This window comes from Theropithecus gelada, chromosome 16 (genome assembly GCF_003255815.1).
Source record: "Theropithecus gelada isolate Dixy chromosome 16, Tgel_1.0, whole genome shotgun sequence".
NCBI lineage: Eukaryota > Metazoa > Chordata > Mammalia > Primates > Cercopithecidae > Theropithecus > Theropithecus gelada.
The window spans coordinates 51,980,778-51,999,413 of NC_037684.1; the positions used below are offsets into that span (position 1 = coordinate 51,980,778).

Below are 18,636 nucleotides of genomic sequence, written 5' to 3' on the forward strand. Positions count from 1 at the left end.
TCTTCTAAAAAAGCGGGAGTGGGGGGCCGGTGCAAAGGCTAAGTTTCTTATCTTTTCTGACTAGGCTCTTCTTAACAGAAGACAGAACCCTCCTCCCACTTTCAAGGTGTTTCGACTGAACTCAAGGTGCAGCTGGAGTGGCACCTGGTGCACAAGCGTCTGCTCAGCACTCCTTTCCTACCTCGAGGGCCCACCCCAGCCCAGAGACGCCACGAACAACAAAGATGGCTTGGGCAGATCTGGAGTTTATTTGCTGCAGTTCCTTGGCGCTAGTTTACAAGGCAAAAACAAACAAACAAAAACAATTAGAATAATTATAATTTCTTAAAAACCCTGTCAACAACTTTCAGTCATTTCTTTATATTTTTGTATTTTGACAAAACTTCTTTTAAACAAATACAAAATAATCTAAAAGGAGAAAAACTATACATAGATTATTTACACCTCTGATAAATAGACTAATACTGACCCATGTGCCTCTCCGTCTAGGAAACACTTGTGAGAACCAGGCCGGGGCCCGGGCCAGCTGGACAGGCTCCAGCACCAGCCCAAACACGCCCAGACCTTGGCAGGCACCCGCCTGGTCCTCCCACCAGAAAGTTCAGGTTTCCAGCCTGGACCCTCTTCTGTCACCCTCACAAGCTCTAGCACAAAAGTGCCTAAAGCCATTCCCTCCAGGTAGGATCTACACAAAGTGGCGGGGACGGGGAGGTGACAGACTGTCCCCCTCCATTCCTCCCACCACTCCTCTGCAAAAGCTATTTCCAGAGATGCTCGCCAACCCTAAAGGATCAGAGGAGCCGTGGCGACACGGCCCTGTGGAAACCCGCAGTTCCTCCACCTGCCTCCTCGCGGCCGCGCCCTGCACCGCCCTGGTCCAGGGTCCTGTGGAGGGGCGGGCCGAGACGGCCAGACAGCCAGCCACCTGCTCTGCCTGTACTGGCATGCTGGCCCTGGCAGAGTGGCAGGAGCTGCCCTGAGAGTCCCTGAGAGAACGGCAGGAAAATGCTGCATGTCATGGCTCCCTTCATACTGTAATGAGGGGCAGGGCCAGCTCACACAGTGCCTGCAGGGGAAGACAGATGCGACAGGCGGCCCGGTCACCCCCCTCACTCCAGAGCACCCCACGGAGCAGATAAAGGCCCATCTTCCCCTTAGGGGGCCCACCACAAAACGCATCCATAGTAGTCCAGTTAGGGCCGGTTTTGAGGCAGAAAAAGCTGAAGCCCTACGGGGATCGGGGAAGTCCTACTCCTTCCTCTAGAACGAGGACTGGAGCCTGGGGAAGAGGAAGAAAACCCAAAATGAAACAGGTTATCCGGAACCTCTGTCCCGATAACCTTCCTCACAGTTTTGGTTATTAGGTATTTAGCTCAAGGAAAATGCTGACTTTCTACTTTAAAGCCCAACAAGAGCTTGGATTCTGAAGGAGGAAAATAACGTAAGCGTCCAGTCAGTTCTCTCCTCTCCTCGGCGCTCCGCAGGCACTTGGGATGGAAAAGCATCCGCGGGAGCTGCCGGACCGCACGCAGCTGCTGGCTGCGCCCCTGGCCAGGGCAGGCCCCCGAGTCTGACTGTGTCGTCTGAAGGCCCACTGAGCCTTTGCCCTCTGCGCCCTTGACCTCACCTGTCTCTCTCGCCCAGACAAGCACCAGGCAGCGAGCTCCCACAGCACAGGAGAGGCGGGCCAGGCCCTGCCGCGGGCCCAGGCTGATGCCCCTCGGCCACAGCCCCGGTGCTCTTCTCCAGGGAGAAGCTCCCCAGCGCAGCCAGGGCAGAATGCACCTGAACAGCACTACGTTCTCTCTTAAAAAAAAAAAAATAGATCTTTATAGTACGTGGCTTCTCTTCCTTTCCACCGTTTTTCTTAACATATAATAATATATGCATACATGTATTTATGGTGCAGGGTTTGAAGACTTCTTCACGGGGACAACCAAGAGGTAAACAGTTGGCTCCAAGCTCTGCTACCAGAACACTGAGCAGAGAAACTGGCCAGGAGGCTGCCCTGCCGACAAGAGCTCTGCCCTGTGAGAGAGGAAGGCTCAGGAGCCCATGCTGGACAGACAGCCGGTCCTCTCTTCCCCAGTGATAATTGCCCACCCTTCTCCCACTTAAAAAAAATAGCAAAAGCTGAAGCTAGTCTCTAGGAATCCAGGGCGGGGCCTGGCAGAGGACGCTATGCTCGGCAGCAGTGCACCCATGGAGAGGCGGGAGAAGAGCGGGAGCTCCAAGGCCCACGCAGACCAACGCCCTCGGCTGCACGCTCAGTGTCGCTTCGTGGAGGAGACCTTCTTTTTCCGTGCTGCGAGCATTTCGTAGAAAGGGTCCCTGCTGATGGCCGCTCTGGAGCACAGAAAAGGGAGAAAACAGAGACGTGAGGGACAGAATCAGAAGAAACACACCTCCGGGCAGGGGCTTGCTCAGGGGCCCCTTGTGCCCCAGAACCCCTGTCCCACCCCACCATCACTGCAAAGGCCAAGTTAGTGTCATCCACCCTTGCTGTGTCCACACAGTGACCTAAGGTGACACACTTTGAAAGAGACACAGGAACATGTGACAAGATAATTTTGGGGTTTTTACCTGTTTCAACATAATAATCAATTTACATGTAGGAACAGAATCATGCCACATTCTTGCGGCTATATTCTAATTCAGAGAAAAAAACTGGTGCTTGAGTTTCCATGATGACATCTGGTTTTGCTTTGCAGCAGCGAGTGCCACATAATCAAGCTGTGTCACATGCGGTCCTCCGGCACGGGGTGTGTGATAGCTGGCGTGGTAAATGCAGTGGGGCCTTCCAAGCCCCCCATGTGCACCTGCTCAATAACTAAGGCTCCATGACTCTGCAGGCAGCACTGCCTGGCACGATGCTGCTGGTGGGGGGCCATGGACAGACCGGCTGGACCTGGCTGGGTCTCCGGTGCACAGGGAGGGGGCCTGAGCTCATGCTTGTGCTACAGCCTCAAAGACAGCAGCACAGGCCGTGCCGCGGGCTGAAGCACCTGCAGCAGACTGGCAAGACCACAACCCTATGTCTGCCATTCTCGACTTTTAAGAAAGTTATGGTCTAAAAGTCCTGATACTTCATTTCTTTCCAGGGAAGCAGTAGCCTAAGTGATGATTCTAAATGTGACTTTGAAAAATGCTTAGTTTTTCTGACTATAGAAGTAAACACCGTATGAAAGACACGTGTACAAAACCAGCCAAAACTTTTTTGAAAGCCCAGTGAGGGGAGGACAGGGAACCCGCCGGCCAGCACAGTCAAAGCACACCATGATGCTGCAGGGGGAGAGGCAGGCGGTGCTCACACTGGGAGGCGCAGCGGAGCGGCAGGTGCATGCCACGTGGCGGGGAGCTGGGTACACTCTCAGAAGAGCACATTAAATCAGTGGGAGCGACGCAGATGAATCCATAAATGGCGTCTGCACCACCAGCTATTCATTCATGAGAACAAACTTACAACCCTTACTTCAAATCTTACACAAAAAATACCTTTCATAATGATTCAAGAGTTTTTTTTTTTTTTTTTTTTTTTTCCAGTATGTTGAAAAAAGGATACAGGTCCCTCACAACACTGCTGTTTTCTTCCCCAGAACACAGGACTGGTGCCATAACTGGCAGGGGACTCTGAAAGCACCGTGGTGCCGCGTCTGCTCAGTGGAGGGTGGGCTGGCCCCTGCTCAGGGCCACACTTCCCGGGATGGCTGTCATGTCAGGGAAGCTGCCAAACCCCATGCCCACTACACGATCTCATTTAATCCTCAAAAGAGCCCCAGGAGGCAGAAATGACCGGTATCACACGGAAGGTAAGTTACCCGCCTACCAGGCACAGCGCTCAGAAAGACAGAGCGAGGACTCGGCACAGCGTGACCTGGCGCCAAATCCTTCCTCTCTTCAGCTAGTTTCTGTTTTCACTGCATGAATTTGCAGATTACTTTTGAGGGGATAAATCATCTATTCCTTTCCCTCCATCACATCATCTCCATCTTCAGTCAGTTTTTAGGTATTTAGCCTGGGTCAAAACCTACACTTCTGAGTAGAAATACCAAGATAAAACAAAGGCTAGAGGATATTGCACTCCCTCGGGAACGGGGCTGTAGTCTGGGCGAGAGAAAGCCCGTCACACAGTACACAGAGGACTTACAGGGGCCTTGGCATGAACCTGTGGGTACATTCTCCCTGTTTTCCAGGTGAAGTTACAGGCAGCTGAGGAGTCTTTCTCAGGAAAACAGCTGGCTGTACGCTCATGGATGAAGCACCCAGGAGGGAGAGGACAAGGTTGTGCTCTTAGGAGAACAGATCACTGAGAGAAGGCACAGTCAGAATGCTCACTGCTGACCCTCGCACAGGGACTGGAGGGACAGCCAGACGGACCAAGTCCCAGGGAACAACATTAAGCAAGAGAAGCCAACTGGCTTTAGAAAGCCATGTTTCCAGATACTTGTCACATCAGGAAATTTCCAGCCCTGTGATACACCTTACATGGCGTGGCCCAGTGGAGCCGACAGAGCCGAGAGCCAGGAGTCACAGGCCTGGACTCGGGAGCTCCATTTCCTAGCTGTGGAACCCTGAGGAAGCTTCTCCCTCCTCCCGGACCTTGGATCATGGTATGTGACTTCCAGCAAATTTCTTAGCCTCTATGGGCCTCAGTTTCCTCATCTGTAGCTAGGAAAATGGTGTCTCACAGGATTCACAAATTATAGAACATGACTACTATCTCCTCTGAGCTGTCACTGTGAGAATGAGAGCAGCTTTGTCAGACATGGAAAGACCAGTTGAGAAGATGGCATCTGTGCCGGTAGCTCACTCGCCTCTTCCTATTTTGGGTCTATGAGGACACCTGGGGAACCCAGATGGGACATGCTCTCTTACATATGCTGTAATAGCCAAGAATCCAAAGGCCTCCCGGGAAGTCGTCAGCTGGGAACCAGGACGAAGCTTCCCTAAGAACGTAACACTTGCAGCACAGAAGAGATGCGGGCGGCGTGTTTAACCACGAAGACGATGAACACCTGGTGAGGTGAGGGCCGCGTCAGGCGTGCACTTCCCTTTCTCAGCAGTCACTTACTTAATGCACTTAATCCACTCCTCCTTCTCCTCCGGCGTCGGAGCTGAGATCCGATAAACAGTGTGGTTCCCCTCCACCACCCGCCCGTCAGCCTCGGTCTTGCAGGCCTTGATAACTTGGTCTTTATTGTCGGGGATATAAAGCTCAAAGCAGTTCTGAGAATGAAAACAGAGAGGGAGACAGTGGAGCAAAGGAAGCTGCTGACTGAGAAACATGCTGATTTCTTTCCCCAAAGCCCCTTTATTCTGTCCTTCACAAAATACGAGCAATACATATTTTCCTGTGGAAAAGTGAAGCCTAGACGTGGAATTCTGGAGACTGTAAATTGTATATAAATAAGTCTTGTTAGCAAGCATATCAGTCTGATACGTTAGCTCCACTTCCAATGCATGTAAAATATGCAGAGAACTGCAGGTTACTTAAGACTTTTTAAAGTCAAGCCAGTAATATCATGACAGTCCAAAACAAAGGAAAAATAACACAGCAGGTGTCCCAAAGTTACAGGCGAAATAGCCCACTCAAGCATGCTTGCCGCTGCCACTGAAGGAGGGGCAGCTTCCACACCTCATGTGATATTCACCGAGTGAAACTATAAAGCGGACGATGGCACAGGAAGAAGTGATTTCGAGTCTCATCTTTGGCTTGAACAATATAATCAAAAATCAGACTAAATAAAAGCCTGACACGTGTTTCAGGTTTTTGGTTTTGAGTTTTTAAAAAAATCTTTGGAATGTCCATCCCCTTTCTCCCCTCAAAATATCCCAGCAAAAATACTCACTGGTTTTTTGGAGTCCTCCACTTCCCGGATACTCAGGTTCTCTAAAGGGATGATTCCACGGGGCTCCTTATCCTACAGAACAGTTGAAGAGAGGAAGTCTAAGATCACAGGTGAAGGACACACACTGCCAGATTCCTCCCCGGCAACTCATCCGACTCTCCTGCCTTCTCCCAGGACATGAAGTTCACAAATCAGCCTGAGGGAACTCCTTCTGTTCTAAACAAGAATAGCGCCAAGAATGTCTGCGGATTGTCAGTGTAACTGCAAGTCCTCTGCGAGTAGAAAGCCCAGAAGATTCAACAGACACCTTGAGAGTGTGGCCGGCGGTGACCCGGACACGGTCCTCAAGCAGGGAGCGGGCCCCTTTCCCTCTTCCCTTTGCCTGGCTCTCCCACTCTTCTCCGAAGCCTCAGTTTTGGGGCAACAACTCCAGGAAGTCTCTCCTAGGTTCACCCTAGTGCCCCTGGTGCCTGGGACTGCAGCTGTGGGTCAGAACATTAACCACTCACTGCCTCTGACCATCGCCCCACCGCCAGACAGTACAATCCTCAGAGACACCACCATCCTGACAACTCCACCTGCATTTCCAAAGGCACCTCAACTCCTGTCCAGAACAGAGCTGCACCCGCCAACTAGTCCCATCTCATCTGCAGAGGGCACGGCACCGCAGACACTTCTAGCACATGTCTGATGGCAGCCTCACAGTCCCCTGATATCCAGCCAACCCATGGCCAAGTCCTAGCACTGTTAAAAGTCTTTGTATTTGGCCAGAGTTACACATGCACCAACTGTTAAAAACAAAACAAAAACAAAAACAAAAAAACAAACAAAAAACGACCAGTTCTATGAGTTCTCTAAAAGTGAAAGCGAGTCTTTCAGTCATTTCCCATCCTGAGCAGCAACCATTTCCAACTTCTTCAAGCCAACCTGCTTGGTCTTTACCTCTGTATCTCACCCGTCTCCAAAATACCATATTACAACTGCTGCCTTTTGAGTGCTCGATTTTAGATGTTATCTACAGAAGAGGACTGAGCTCCTCCTCTTACCTGGGCATATTCATATTCCCCATCCTCCTAAATAATGATCTGGTCATCTGAATTAGGGTTATACACAGTGTCTTCATTCAACACCACGTTTCTCTTCCAACCTGTGCCATATATAGTGAACTTCCCAATTTTTTCCTTCCTGAAAAGCTTCCTTCCCCACTGGAACCAAAATTAAGGAGGGTGGAGAAGTGGGCTGTTCCTTTGATTTATATTTCTGTGTCCTTACCACCAAAACCAATTGCAAATGGTTAACCTCTTAGCAAAATCTCCTTCCTAATGCTCATTTGTATCAGGCATCCTGTTAATTTTAATTTCTCGAAGTAATTCTTCCTGGAGCCTCTGAAACCTGTTCCAGTCTGGACTGGTTGCCTTGATACCTGGGAAATTGCTTCATCCTTAAGCTCAGCACTCTCCATTCCAGAGTACTCTTCCCTCCTCTCTTGAAACAAGAGGTTTCAAGGTCTCTGGTTTCCTACAGCCAAGGCTTTTGTCCTCCACCAGCATCCTGAGAAATGGTGTGTGGGTGGTAACATTTCTGAGATCTCACTTGACTAAGAATGTTTCTATTCGACCCTCACATCTGGCTGCTATCTGGCTGGGCCTAACAGTCTAGGCTGGACGTGACCCTCCTTCAGGACTGGGAAGCCCAGCATTCCTGCCTTCACCATTTAATATCACCCCGTACAAAGCTGTTCCGGTTGCTGGTGCTCTGCACACGACTGCAGTTCTCTGTGTCCTTGGTGTTCTGAGGCCCCTCAGGAGGCAGCCGGGGGGTGCATTCACTTTCAGTCATCATGCAGGGTATTCGGAAAGCCTTCCAACCTGGAAACACATCCGTCATTTGGGGAGGTTTTTAAAAATTCTTCTGTCAAGGGTTACCTCCTCTTTGTTTTCTCAGCTTCTCTGGAACATGCTAGACTAGACCTCCTGGACTAGTTCTTTGGGGAAAAAAAAAGTGTTTCCTTTATTATTTTCCCTCTGCCTTTTTATTCTTTCTGGGAGATTTTCTTAATGCTTTTCTTCCAACTTTTCCATTTTTTCACTTCTACCATGCTTTGAATTTCCAGGAGGGTTTAATTAGTATTTGGCTTCATACAGGATCCTGTTCTTGTTTCACAGCTGTAGAGTCACCTGAGATGACTGAGAGTCTCTTTATAGCCAGCGGTGAAGTCTTTCTTCTTCCTGGAGTCCCTCTCTCATCCAAGTTGCTCTTTGGCTGTTGGGCTGCGTTGGTCTCTACTTGCTCTCAGGCTGCAGGAATTCCTCAGGTATCTGGGATTCCTTGGTTGTGCCATTTGAAGAGTGGAAGACTAAGAGCTGACTGGGACTCCGAAGCCTGTGGACTGTGACCATCTACAAGGGCCCTCCCACTAGGCTGTCTGCTGGGGAATCTGACCAAATATCCTTACACATCTCTTCTTGGGCAGAGAAGTTTCCCACTCTGTCTGCAAGCTACAGACCTGGCTACCTGTGGTTCTGAGAGCTGAGTGAGGAGAAGCCGAGGGTGGAAAAAGTCCTCAGCATTCAAGAAACCTGAATTTACCCAACACTCTTGTCTGGGTAAAATGCCCCCACATTCAACCAGGCCTAGGATCCCTCATCCAGAAACGCTTGGTGTCAGTCTCTCCTGTGAGCGAGCACTCAGACTTCTGCCTGGGTGGTGGGGACAGGCCCTCAGGGACATGAGGTGAGGGAGACAACTGGTCTGTTTCCTAAACAGTTCTCAGTCAATTCTGCTTCTAGTTTTTACCCGCACCATTCTCACTTCTAGGGTTAAATTGGTGCCGGCACCTTTTGAGGATTCCGCTGGGTTAACTGGGTTGAGGCATCCCCAGGCGAGCAAGTGGGTGGTCTAAGAGTAATCACACTTCGGACCTCAGTAAGTATGTGACATAAAGTATGCTCTTTGACTGGTGAGGCCTGCGGCATCCACGTTACATATGCATGATGCACGTTCTCAATGTAAAATGATTTGAAACCAAGATGATGTACACCCATGGTCTTCAGTCTGGAGTGGGACCAGGTTATAAGAAGACCCTCCTGGTCACTGGGAGAACCCACTGGGGATTCTGATATTTTTCCTGGCCCTGCCTCTTCCCTGCTCCATCCTGCACAGCGTGGCCCTCCTCGTTCTTCTCGGCACACTTATCCTGCCACTTGAGAATTGGCTCGAGTGAGCCAGCATCGCTGACTGGTGCTCACCCTATCCCTCAGTGCTGGGGTGAAAGAGAATGAGAACCTCTGGTGGAAACAACTAAATGTTAAGCTCCTGGGCAGCAATGTAAAAATCCCAAATATTAAAAAGACCCCTGTCTAGAACTTCACGTGGACTCTGGCAGGCCTAAGAATAGGCAGGCTGCACCCTCACTGATGACCCCTGTGTGCCCAATAATCACCCACTTCCGCCGTGAAGAGGGAAATACCCAAGGGCAACGTCTTTGGCTTTTTAAATTTGTCTTTAAGAACACTCATTGTTTTTGCAAAAATAAGAATTGCTTTTTATAAATAACTAAATATTGTAGAAAAGAATACAGGTGAAAGGTTTAGAAATACTCCAAATCCAGTCACTCCTAAATTATCATTGCTGACATTAGGTGAAGACGTGTTGTGTGTGTACAGAGAGAGGGAAAGAAATAGGTTTTATGAAAGTGGGATATTTCAAGTAGTATTATTTTCATAAAACACATTCTATTTTAATTGTTTATAATTTAACAGGGGGGAAAAAGGAAGCAGAAACTGAAGAAGTGTTGAACCTCAAAGTAAATGTTTCTTTACCACAAGAGTTCCTAAGATGACCTTATTCAAGTTAAGACAAAGATGTTTATGAAAATAATCCCAGCACTTTGGGAGGCCGAGGCGGGCGGATCACGAGGTCAGGAGTTCGAGACCAGCCTGACCAACATGGTGAAACCCCGTCTCTACTAAAAATACAAAAATTAGCTGGGTGTGGTGGCACATGCCTGTAATCCCAGCCACTCAGGAGGCTGAGGCAGGAGAATCACTTGAACCCGGGAGGCGGAGGTTGCAGTGAGTCGAAATCACACCACTGCACTCCAGCCTGGGCGACACAGCAAGACTGTCTCAAAAAAAAAAAAAAAGACTGTCTCAAAAAAAAAAAAAAGACTGTCTCANAAAAAAAAAAAAAAAGACTGTCTCAAAAAAAAAAAAAAGACTGTCTCAAAAAAAAAAGAGGTCTTACTCATTCTCTTAAAAAAATACAACATGCTTCCATTTTAACAACATTTCTTGACTCTGCATTTTAAAAAGTACAAAATCTTCTAATTCTTCACATCGTTCCTCCTCCTACCTCCTGATTTTTATTATTTCACTTTTACATTGCCCAGGTTTATAACATTCATGGTCTGTCCTGCAGCCACAATTTCTAGTTAATTAGTATTAGTTTTATATTTGAGCATATTTTAGTATTAGCTCTATATTTAAGTTTATTTAGCTATTACTTCTATATGAGGTATATTTAGCTATTAGTTCTATACTTAAGTATATTTTGGTATTAGTTCCATACTTATCTTGGTATTCTGTACTTAAGCATATTTTAGTATTAGTTGTATATTCAAGTATTAGTTCTGTATTTAAGTGAATAGTTTAATGCTCACTACCAGTCTTTTACTTTCCGGGGCCTTTCTTGTGATTCATTTTCTTACTGGCTGGATTTTTTTTTTCCAAGAAGTGTTCCAAAGTGCTGCATTTCACATGTTTTCTTCATGAGAGTGCTGCTAGTTGTGCTTTACTTAATGATAATGTGGCTGGACAAAGGGTCTTGGGTCATTCTTCTCTTCAAAACTGTGCAGACCTTGATACTTTAATTTCTGGGACAAAAAGCTGCTGGAGATGATCTGCTTTTTCCAACAGAATGACCAGAGACTTGGCTCCAAGTGTAATGGTCTAAAGGGGCCAGGCTTTGGAGCCAGCCTTTCTGTAACAAAGTTTCCTGAAATACAGTGTACTCTGATTTGTAGATTCAGGGCATTTTCCTCTTTCTCAGGGAAATAATCTCATGCCACATCATATCTTTGATTTTGCAGGCACCAATCACTCTGGTGTTGGGATCGTCTTCTGTTCTCTGCATCTGCTAGCTTTTCTCTGTTTTAATACTTGTCTTTTTCAGACATAATCTTTGTGATTGGCTCAAGCATTTAGGACCAGGGCAGGGGAGGGAAGATGGTTTGGGATGATTTGAGCACATTACGTTTATTATACACTTTATTTCTATTATTACACTGTAATATATAATGAAATAATTATACAACTCATCATAATGTAGAATCAGTGGGAGCCCTGAGCTTGTTTTCCTGCAACTAGATAGTCCCATCTGGGGGTGATGGGAGACAGTGACACCCACAACGTGTTGCTTATGTCCAGGCTACTCTGTAATCACTCTGTGGTCGCTGTCACTGCAGAAAACCCTGCTTCACAAAGACAGGATGCTGGGCATGGAAGCAGGCTTTCAGTGCATTTGTGGCAACCTCAGGATATTCCGCCTTGACTTTCATCCAGAATGTATGGAGATTTGAAGTTGTCTCCAACATACTTTTAAGGGCACTGTCATTTGCGATCTCAAGCAGTCGATCCTCTTCTAGCACGGACAAAGTTGATTCACCTGGTTTACTCTCAAATGGGTCACAGATCCATTCCTTCCCAATTTGGGGGTCTTTTGTGGTTGGGAAGTATCGCTCAAGCTCCTCTGAAAGCTGAGGCAGGTGATCATGCGTCCACTGCGGGAAAGAAGGCCCCGGCTCCGTCTCTTTCACAATCTCGCTAATGTCTGAAACATCAGGAATCCCAGGGTTCACTCGTCACCCCTGTAATTCCAGTTTGGCTTTGAACGTAGCCACTTGATCTGCCGACTGGAACACAGTTGCCGCCCTCCCCTGCAGTGACGGATTGAGTTTGTGAGTAGTTTAATCTGTCACACAAGTACACAAGTTTCCTGACCTATATTCTGTGTCACTGAAATGTGCTGCTAGTGGTGATGTTTTCTAAAAGAAATCTCTGAAGTGGCTGTTGTAACTCAGAAAGTCTGGCCAGTGATCTGCCTTTAGAAAGCATCTCACTCTGCGTATCAGAGAAGCCGTGTGTGCTCTGCATCCAGCTCCTCACAGGGCTGCATGAACAGGCGTGAGTTAGGGCACGTACTTTAATGTGGTTGGTAATTTTAATCACATCCTGCATAAATGTTGTTAAATTCAGGTGACACTTTTTGGCTAGCCAGCACTTCTCTATGGATGACATACTGCACAGACTCACATTTAGAAGCGACCTCTTTGACCTGAGTAGTGAAACCAGAAAGCTGTCCAGTCACGGCAGCTGCTCTATCCATGCACAGACCAACACAAAACAGAACAGTTCAGTTTCCCTGATACGTAATCATTCAAAGACTTGAATAGCAGCCATGGCGTTGGTTGGCAACTAAAGCATACATAACATATCCTCATGCACATCCCCCTGAACAATATGTCACAGAAAAACAAACGTTGTTGTCTTGTTGTCAACAGCAGGAGACTCGTCAACCTGAATTGAGTACCACAGTGACTCATTAATCCTCTCGAACAGCTGTGCCTCAGTATCTGCTGCTACATCATCAATTCGTCTAGTTATGGTGCTGGCTGAAAGAGCAACACGTGCCACCTTTTGAACTACAGCCTCTCCTAAAAGCTCATGACAAATGTCCTTAGCAGCAGGCAGGATCAACTGTTCACCAACAGCCAGTCCTGGCTTTGGCAATGCGGTTAGACACTAAGAGTGATGCTTTCAGCGCAGATACATTTGATGAAGGGGTGGCCTTCAATAACTGCTTCTGTTCTTGATGTTTACGTTCTTTTCTTTTGAAAACTCCAAAGGCTTGTCTTTTAATGCAGGGTGCTGGGTCTCCATGCGGTGAAGCAGTTTTGAAGCTTTCATGGCTTTGCTGAGTAGTTGGTCACCACATATTCTACAAAGTGGACTTGGTGAATGTGACCAGCTGTGGAAATGAACCTAGAATTGGAGTAGAACTCTAGGCATTTTCTTCACAGTGCAGCTTTCCTTTCGTTGGCAGTCTTGGCGTCTTCTGCTGTCTCATCAATGGGTCTCTCTCCCTTTTCACAGAAGCTCTCCGGTGACGTTTGATTTTTACTCATTTTGGCGAGGGTTGGCGGGTGGGCTTACCAAAACCGTAGCTGAGACAAGTACACAGTGTGGAAAGAGACGGATGGCAGTGGTAAATAAAATAACAGGCGGGCCATGCGCAGGCTGAAGTAAGTGTTGGATTCTGACTTAAAGCCTGCCACCAGATACAGCTGTACAACTGAAGTACGTCTGCTCACTTGCCACTATAAAGCCTGCCACCAGAGGCAGCCTAATTGTCACTTGCCACTCACTGATAGAGTTTTGATGAATCTGCAAGCAACTGATGCATTATTATGGTCTCTGTGCAGTCAAACCTCTCTGCTAACATTCATCCATATTTGCAGCCACTCCCCAGCACTAGTATCACCCCCTCAGCTCCATCTCAGATCATCAGGCATTAGATTCTCAGAAGGAGCACACAACCTAGATCTCCGGCCCACGCAGTTCACAGTAGGGTTCGTGCTCCTATGATAATCCAATGCTGCCACTGATCTGACGGGAGGTGGAGCTCAGGAGGTGACGTGAGTGATGGGCAGCAGCTGGCTGTCAATACAGATGAAGCTTCTGCCGCTCACCTGCCACTCACCTCATGCTGTGTGGCCTGGCTAGTAACAGGCCACAGCCTGGTACTGTCCTATGGCCTGGGGTTGGGGACCCCTGTATTTGGGGATGGATATCATGCTCATGGGAGACCCCCCCCCAAGGACGGTCTTTCCCATTGAATATACAGCCCTGAGCCTTTAATTATGTCTATAACGGCTGTTTTTTTCACTTTTCCCATTTCCCCAATGTCCACCCAGCAGGACATTTTACTACTCCTTGATCAGGGAGGGAAAAATCACAAGTCCCATTCAGTTTGCTTCCTCCCAGACCTGAGAAACCAGCAAGACTGCCAGGTCTCGTCACATCCCAGGCCGTGAGGTAGAAACGTTGCACACTGCTTCTGACTGCTGCCACCGCCGCTGCTGCGCCCGCTGCTGCCCAGGGCTGAAGTTTACTGAATTCGTTATGCCCCTTCCCCTGCTTGGTTGCTATTTTTCCCTATTCATTTTTTACTAGTCTATTGCTCTGTTAGGTAATTCTGTGTGGAAGTTTCAATCTACTGTCTTAACTCTGATAGCTCCCTCTCTGTGTCTTAAGAAATTTATTTACTTTCTCAGCAAACTATCGCAAGGACAAAAAACCAAATACTGCATGTTCTCATTCATAGGTGGGAAGTGAACAATGAGAACACTTGGACACAGGAAGGGGAACATCACACACCAGGGCCTGTCATGGGGTGAGGGGCGGGGGAGGGATAGCATTAGGAGATATACCTGATGTAAATGATGAGTTAATGGGTGCAGCACACCAACATGGCACATGTGTACACATGTAACAAACCTGCAGGTTGTGCACATGTACCCTAGAACTTAAAATATAATTAAAAAAAAAAAAAGGATTTACTGCTGGGTGCTCACGCCTGTAATCCCAGCACTTCGGGAGGCTGAGGCAGGCGGATCACCTGAGGTTAGGAGTTCAAGACCAGCCTGGTCAACGTGGTGAAACCCCATCTCTACTTTAAAAAAAAAAAAAAAGCTGGATGCGGTGGTGTATGCCTCTAGTCTCCCAGTTACTTGGGAGGCTGAGACAGGAGAATTGCTTGAACCCAGGAGGCAGAGGTTGCAGTGAGCGAGATCACACTACCACTTCACTCCAGCCTGGGAGACAGAGTGAGACTCTGTCTCAAAAAAAAAAAAGAAACGTATTTATCTCTGTATTTCCACTGCTTGATAAAATGCTACACTTTGCTGAATAAGTGTGGCTGAATTGAAATAAGGATTAAGGTGACACCACTATGGTGGGCATCATGAAAAACCACAAGATTCTAGACTCTCGTAGCATTGCTCTAGGATTGTCCAGGACTTAGGAGTACACCACTTAGATGCTTATGTATGTTTCATTTTGACCCAGAGAATAAAGAGACAAATTCAGAGAGGATGCTAAAGACATCATTAGTGTAGATGTCTTCAGAAAAAAGGCAAAACATGGGGCAGAAGGGTGAACAAAACAGAAAAAAATGTACCAAGATGTTGATGGTGGTACTTTGGGGGTGAAGCAGAAAGCAGCTTTCTTTTTATAATTCTGCAGATACTTGAAATGTATTACTCTCATATGAAAAGACTGCAACAACAGAAAAGCAAAGCCAGTGCAGAACTTGCAGGGCATGAGTTGAGCCCCTACAACACACAAAATCCCAGCCAGAATCCCCTTCAAAGTGATGCACTATCCTCAGTCACCAAACCATCAGAAGGAGTGGCTCTGGCCTGCAGCCTGATGGGCTACGAAGTGCATTCCCCGGGTGGGAAGCTGCATGTGCGTGATGTCCATGGGGATGGCGAACAATGCCAAGTGTCAGACACGACGGAAACCCATCTTCACGCCTCACAGCAGAAAGTGCCAAGGCGTGTACCTGTTTCTTGGTCCTAAATCAGGACTGGTGAATACACTCAGGATTTCAATGTTTTAAGCTCCATTTTGCTCTAAACTTATTTTAAAAAAATACTTCTGAGTCTTAATTTTCTCAGTGGGATCAATGACTTTTGCTCCATGAAGATACACTTGGAGAACAAAAGCAAAGCATTTTCAACTCAACGACCTTGATTTCAGACAAAAGTTCAATGCCATGGCAGTATGCCCGCTTTGCTCTTACAAATGACCAAGAGAGGTGGCAGAAATGAAAAAGCACCCCGGCCAGGCACGGCGGCTCAAGCCTGTAATCCCAGCACTTTGGGAGGCCGAGATGGGCGGATCACGAGGTCAGGAGATCGAGACCATCCTGGCTAACACGGTGAAACCCTGTCTCTACTAAAAAAAAATACAAAAAACTAGCCGGGCGATGTGGCGGGCGCCTGTAGTCCCAGCTACTTGGGAGGCTGAGGCAGGAGAATGGCGTAAAAAACCCAGAAGGCGGAGCTTGCAGTGAGCTGAGATCCGGCCACTGCACTACAGCCTGGGCGACAGAGCCAGACTCCGTCTCAAAAAAAAAAAAAAAAAAAAAAAAGCACCCCATCGCCAGTACGGTGGGCCACGGTCTCCACACCAAGTGCTATCTTGCCAGGGTTCTGGGTACCTTGCTTAGAGGGAGCTCTGAAAAGAGCTAATTTATGGTTTTTATTCTCTTTGGTTATTATTACAAAAGGGATATACATATCTAAAACACAAATTTGCAGCTGTAAGTCTCTCCCACTGAATAAAACCAACAAAACTTCTTAAAACTCCAGATAATCTCAAATTAACTTTTCCCATCTTACTTCACTTCTTTTTCCCCCACCATATATTTTACCCCTTGGGCTGTTTCTTCTGAAATCATATTTCTGCTAACCCAGAATAGGTGAATTTTCTAAAATCATGATTATTTCCTTTTTCTTTTCATCTCCCTTTCAGTTAGGGCCACATACTCTTTCTTGGCAACCAATGCAAATTCATTCTTTCTAGCCCGGTTCCAAAACCCATTTCTAGTGCTGCTATTCCATGCTCCCCCTCCTCCAGGCCGGGCGTCTCCTGTCTCACCGGAACCGGATGCTGGCTCTGAGCCCCAGTGCCCTTGGAGGCACGCACATCCTGTCAGGAGGTTCCCCATTCCGAGATTTACCTCAGTTCTTCCACTTTGCTTAAACTCTCCCCCATCCCCCACAGATATAGAAGCGCAAATCCAATGGTCTCCTCAACCGTGTCTGATTAGAGCCACTTGGAACCGAAGGCCTTGTCCATCCCTAGTCTGGAGGCCGAGCAGCAGGCACTCACCGTGGTATACTCAAAGTAGTAAAGGCAGTTGTCGGTCAGAATGAACCAGCGCCTCTTCCAAGTCTTTACCCTGCCACCTGCAGAGCAAAAAGAGATGCACGTTCGACAAGAGACAACCAGACAAGCGCAGGCTCCACGACACACACGACACCCTCTCTTCTCAGAGAGAGTTGGGGGAGAGGCATCAGGAGAACGTGGAGCCCACAACACTGACATCAGTAACAAGACACAGAGCCGAAACAGAAGCGTCTTTCACAAAGTGAAAGCCTGTGGGTACAAGCAGAGCAAGCGCGTCTAGGTGACACCTGGAGATGGAATCAGGACGGCAGGATGAGCATGGGTTTGTGGAGGGAAAACCCAGGGGCAATAATGACATACAATGCAAATTTGCCAGAGTCAGCAAAAAGCCTATGTGGTAGAAATCGCCAAAGAACAGAAAAAGAAGGAAGGGTCAGCACCTAGTGCAGGCTACTCTGCTACGGACAAGTAGCCCGGCACATAAGGAGTGTTTCACTGGAAGTGAAGGAAGGAGGAAGCAGGAGGGGAGATGCTGGGAGCCTTCACAATCAAATCCACACTTTCCCTAGAACACGAAGTAAATCCCCGTGGTTCTACTCTCTTCCTCACCTTCATGATTATAGGGAGCTTCTACACTGGCTCTTAACCTTATGTGCTAGTGTCCTGAAAACAAAATCTCCCGAGTCCTGGGTGACAATCACAGCAGAACTCCTTTATCAAGGAAGAATCAACTTGTACTGACAGGTTGCCTCAGGAGCCTTTTCCATCCTGGGCTTCTCACCTAGAGCTTATAACAGAAACAGCTGGCAAATAGAGCCACGGCAAAACAAGCTCTGGTGGCGGTGGCTGGGAGGCTGGCAAGGGCCTCCCTTGGTTCTTTTTAGTATTTCTCAGCACAAAACACTGGGGTCATGGCCAGGCACAGGGGCTCACATCTATAATCCCAGCACTCTGGGAGGTCAAGGTGGGTGGGTCGCTTGAGGTTAGGAGTTCAAGACTAGCCGGCCAACATGGTGAATCCCCGTCTCTACTAAAAATACAAAAATTAGCCAGGGGTGGTAGCACATGCCTATAGTTCCAGCTACTTGGGAGGCTGAAGCATGACAATCGCTTGAACTGGGAGGTGGACGTTGCAGTGAGCCAAGATTGCGCCACTGCACTCCAGCCTGGGTAACAGAGGGAGACTCCACCTCAAAAAAAAAAAAAAAAAAAAAAAAGCTGGGGTTGGGGTCGTGAAGTTATGCTGAGACAGACATGAAGGAAGAAAAAATTTCCCCAGGCCTATCTGAATGAAGCTACACCTGCTGTCAAATTGGAACCACAGGCTTCCTTTTCCTCCACCTTCCTCTTATCAAGGGAACATTTTCTGAACATGAACCACTCAAAACTTATCCCTAAGGCCTTCACCTGTGAAGCTATGCATGGCATTCTAGAGACACTTCTTGCACCCTGCTCTTTTGCTAAGACTTAACCTACAGACAATATTGCTTCTCCAATCTTCCTAAATGGCAAGAACCATGGGGCATAAATCTCATACCCCCGATCGTGCTTTCTCTCTTGCCCTCATCACAAATAGCTGAGCAAAGAGGAGAAAGGTTTTACAGGGACTCTTTCTAACCGCCAGAACCGGCCTGCGTGCTCACACCAGAGAAACCTAAGGGGAGTATGCAAACAATGTTATGGAAAGAAAATGTCCAGTGTAGGTCCTGGCAGACAAATAAAAGGACCACCGGGCTTTCAGGCCAGTTTTTAGCACCCCGCTTGGACGCTGTACTCTAGGCGGGCTTACGTGACTGATCATTAACTGCAAA

At 47.7% G+C, this 18,636-nt stretch overlaps 1 protein-coding gene across 1 annotated transcript in view; it reads right to left on the reverse strand.

Annotated features, from left to right (window-relative positions):
• Positions 1 to 225: 225 nt before the first annotated feature.
• The window catches only part of CYTH1 (cytohesin 1), a 106,444-nt gene continuing 88,033 nt past the window's right edge, over positions 226 to 18,636 (reverse strand). Inside the window, exons 10-13 of the mRNA XM_025361560.1 lie at positions 16,808 to 16,884; positions 5,850 to 5,921; positions 5,072 to 5,226; positions 226 to 2,346 (exon numbers count right to left, since the gene is read on the reverse strand). Coding sequence (XP_025217345.1) covers positions 2,268 to 2,346; positions 5,072 to 5,226; positions 5,850 to 5,921; positions 16,808 to 16,884 — 383 coding nt within the window. The 3' untranslated portion in view covers positions 226 to 2,267. The remainder of the gene's footprint in view (positions 2,347 to 5,071; positions 5,227 to 5,849; positions 5,922 to 16,807; positions 16,885 to 18,636) is intronic.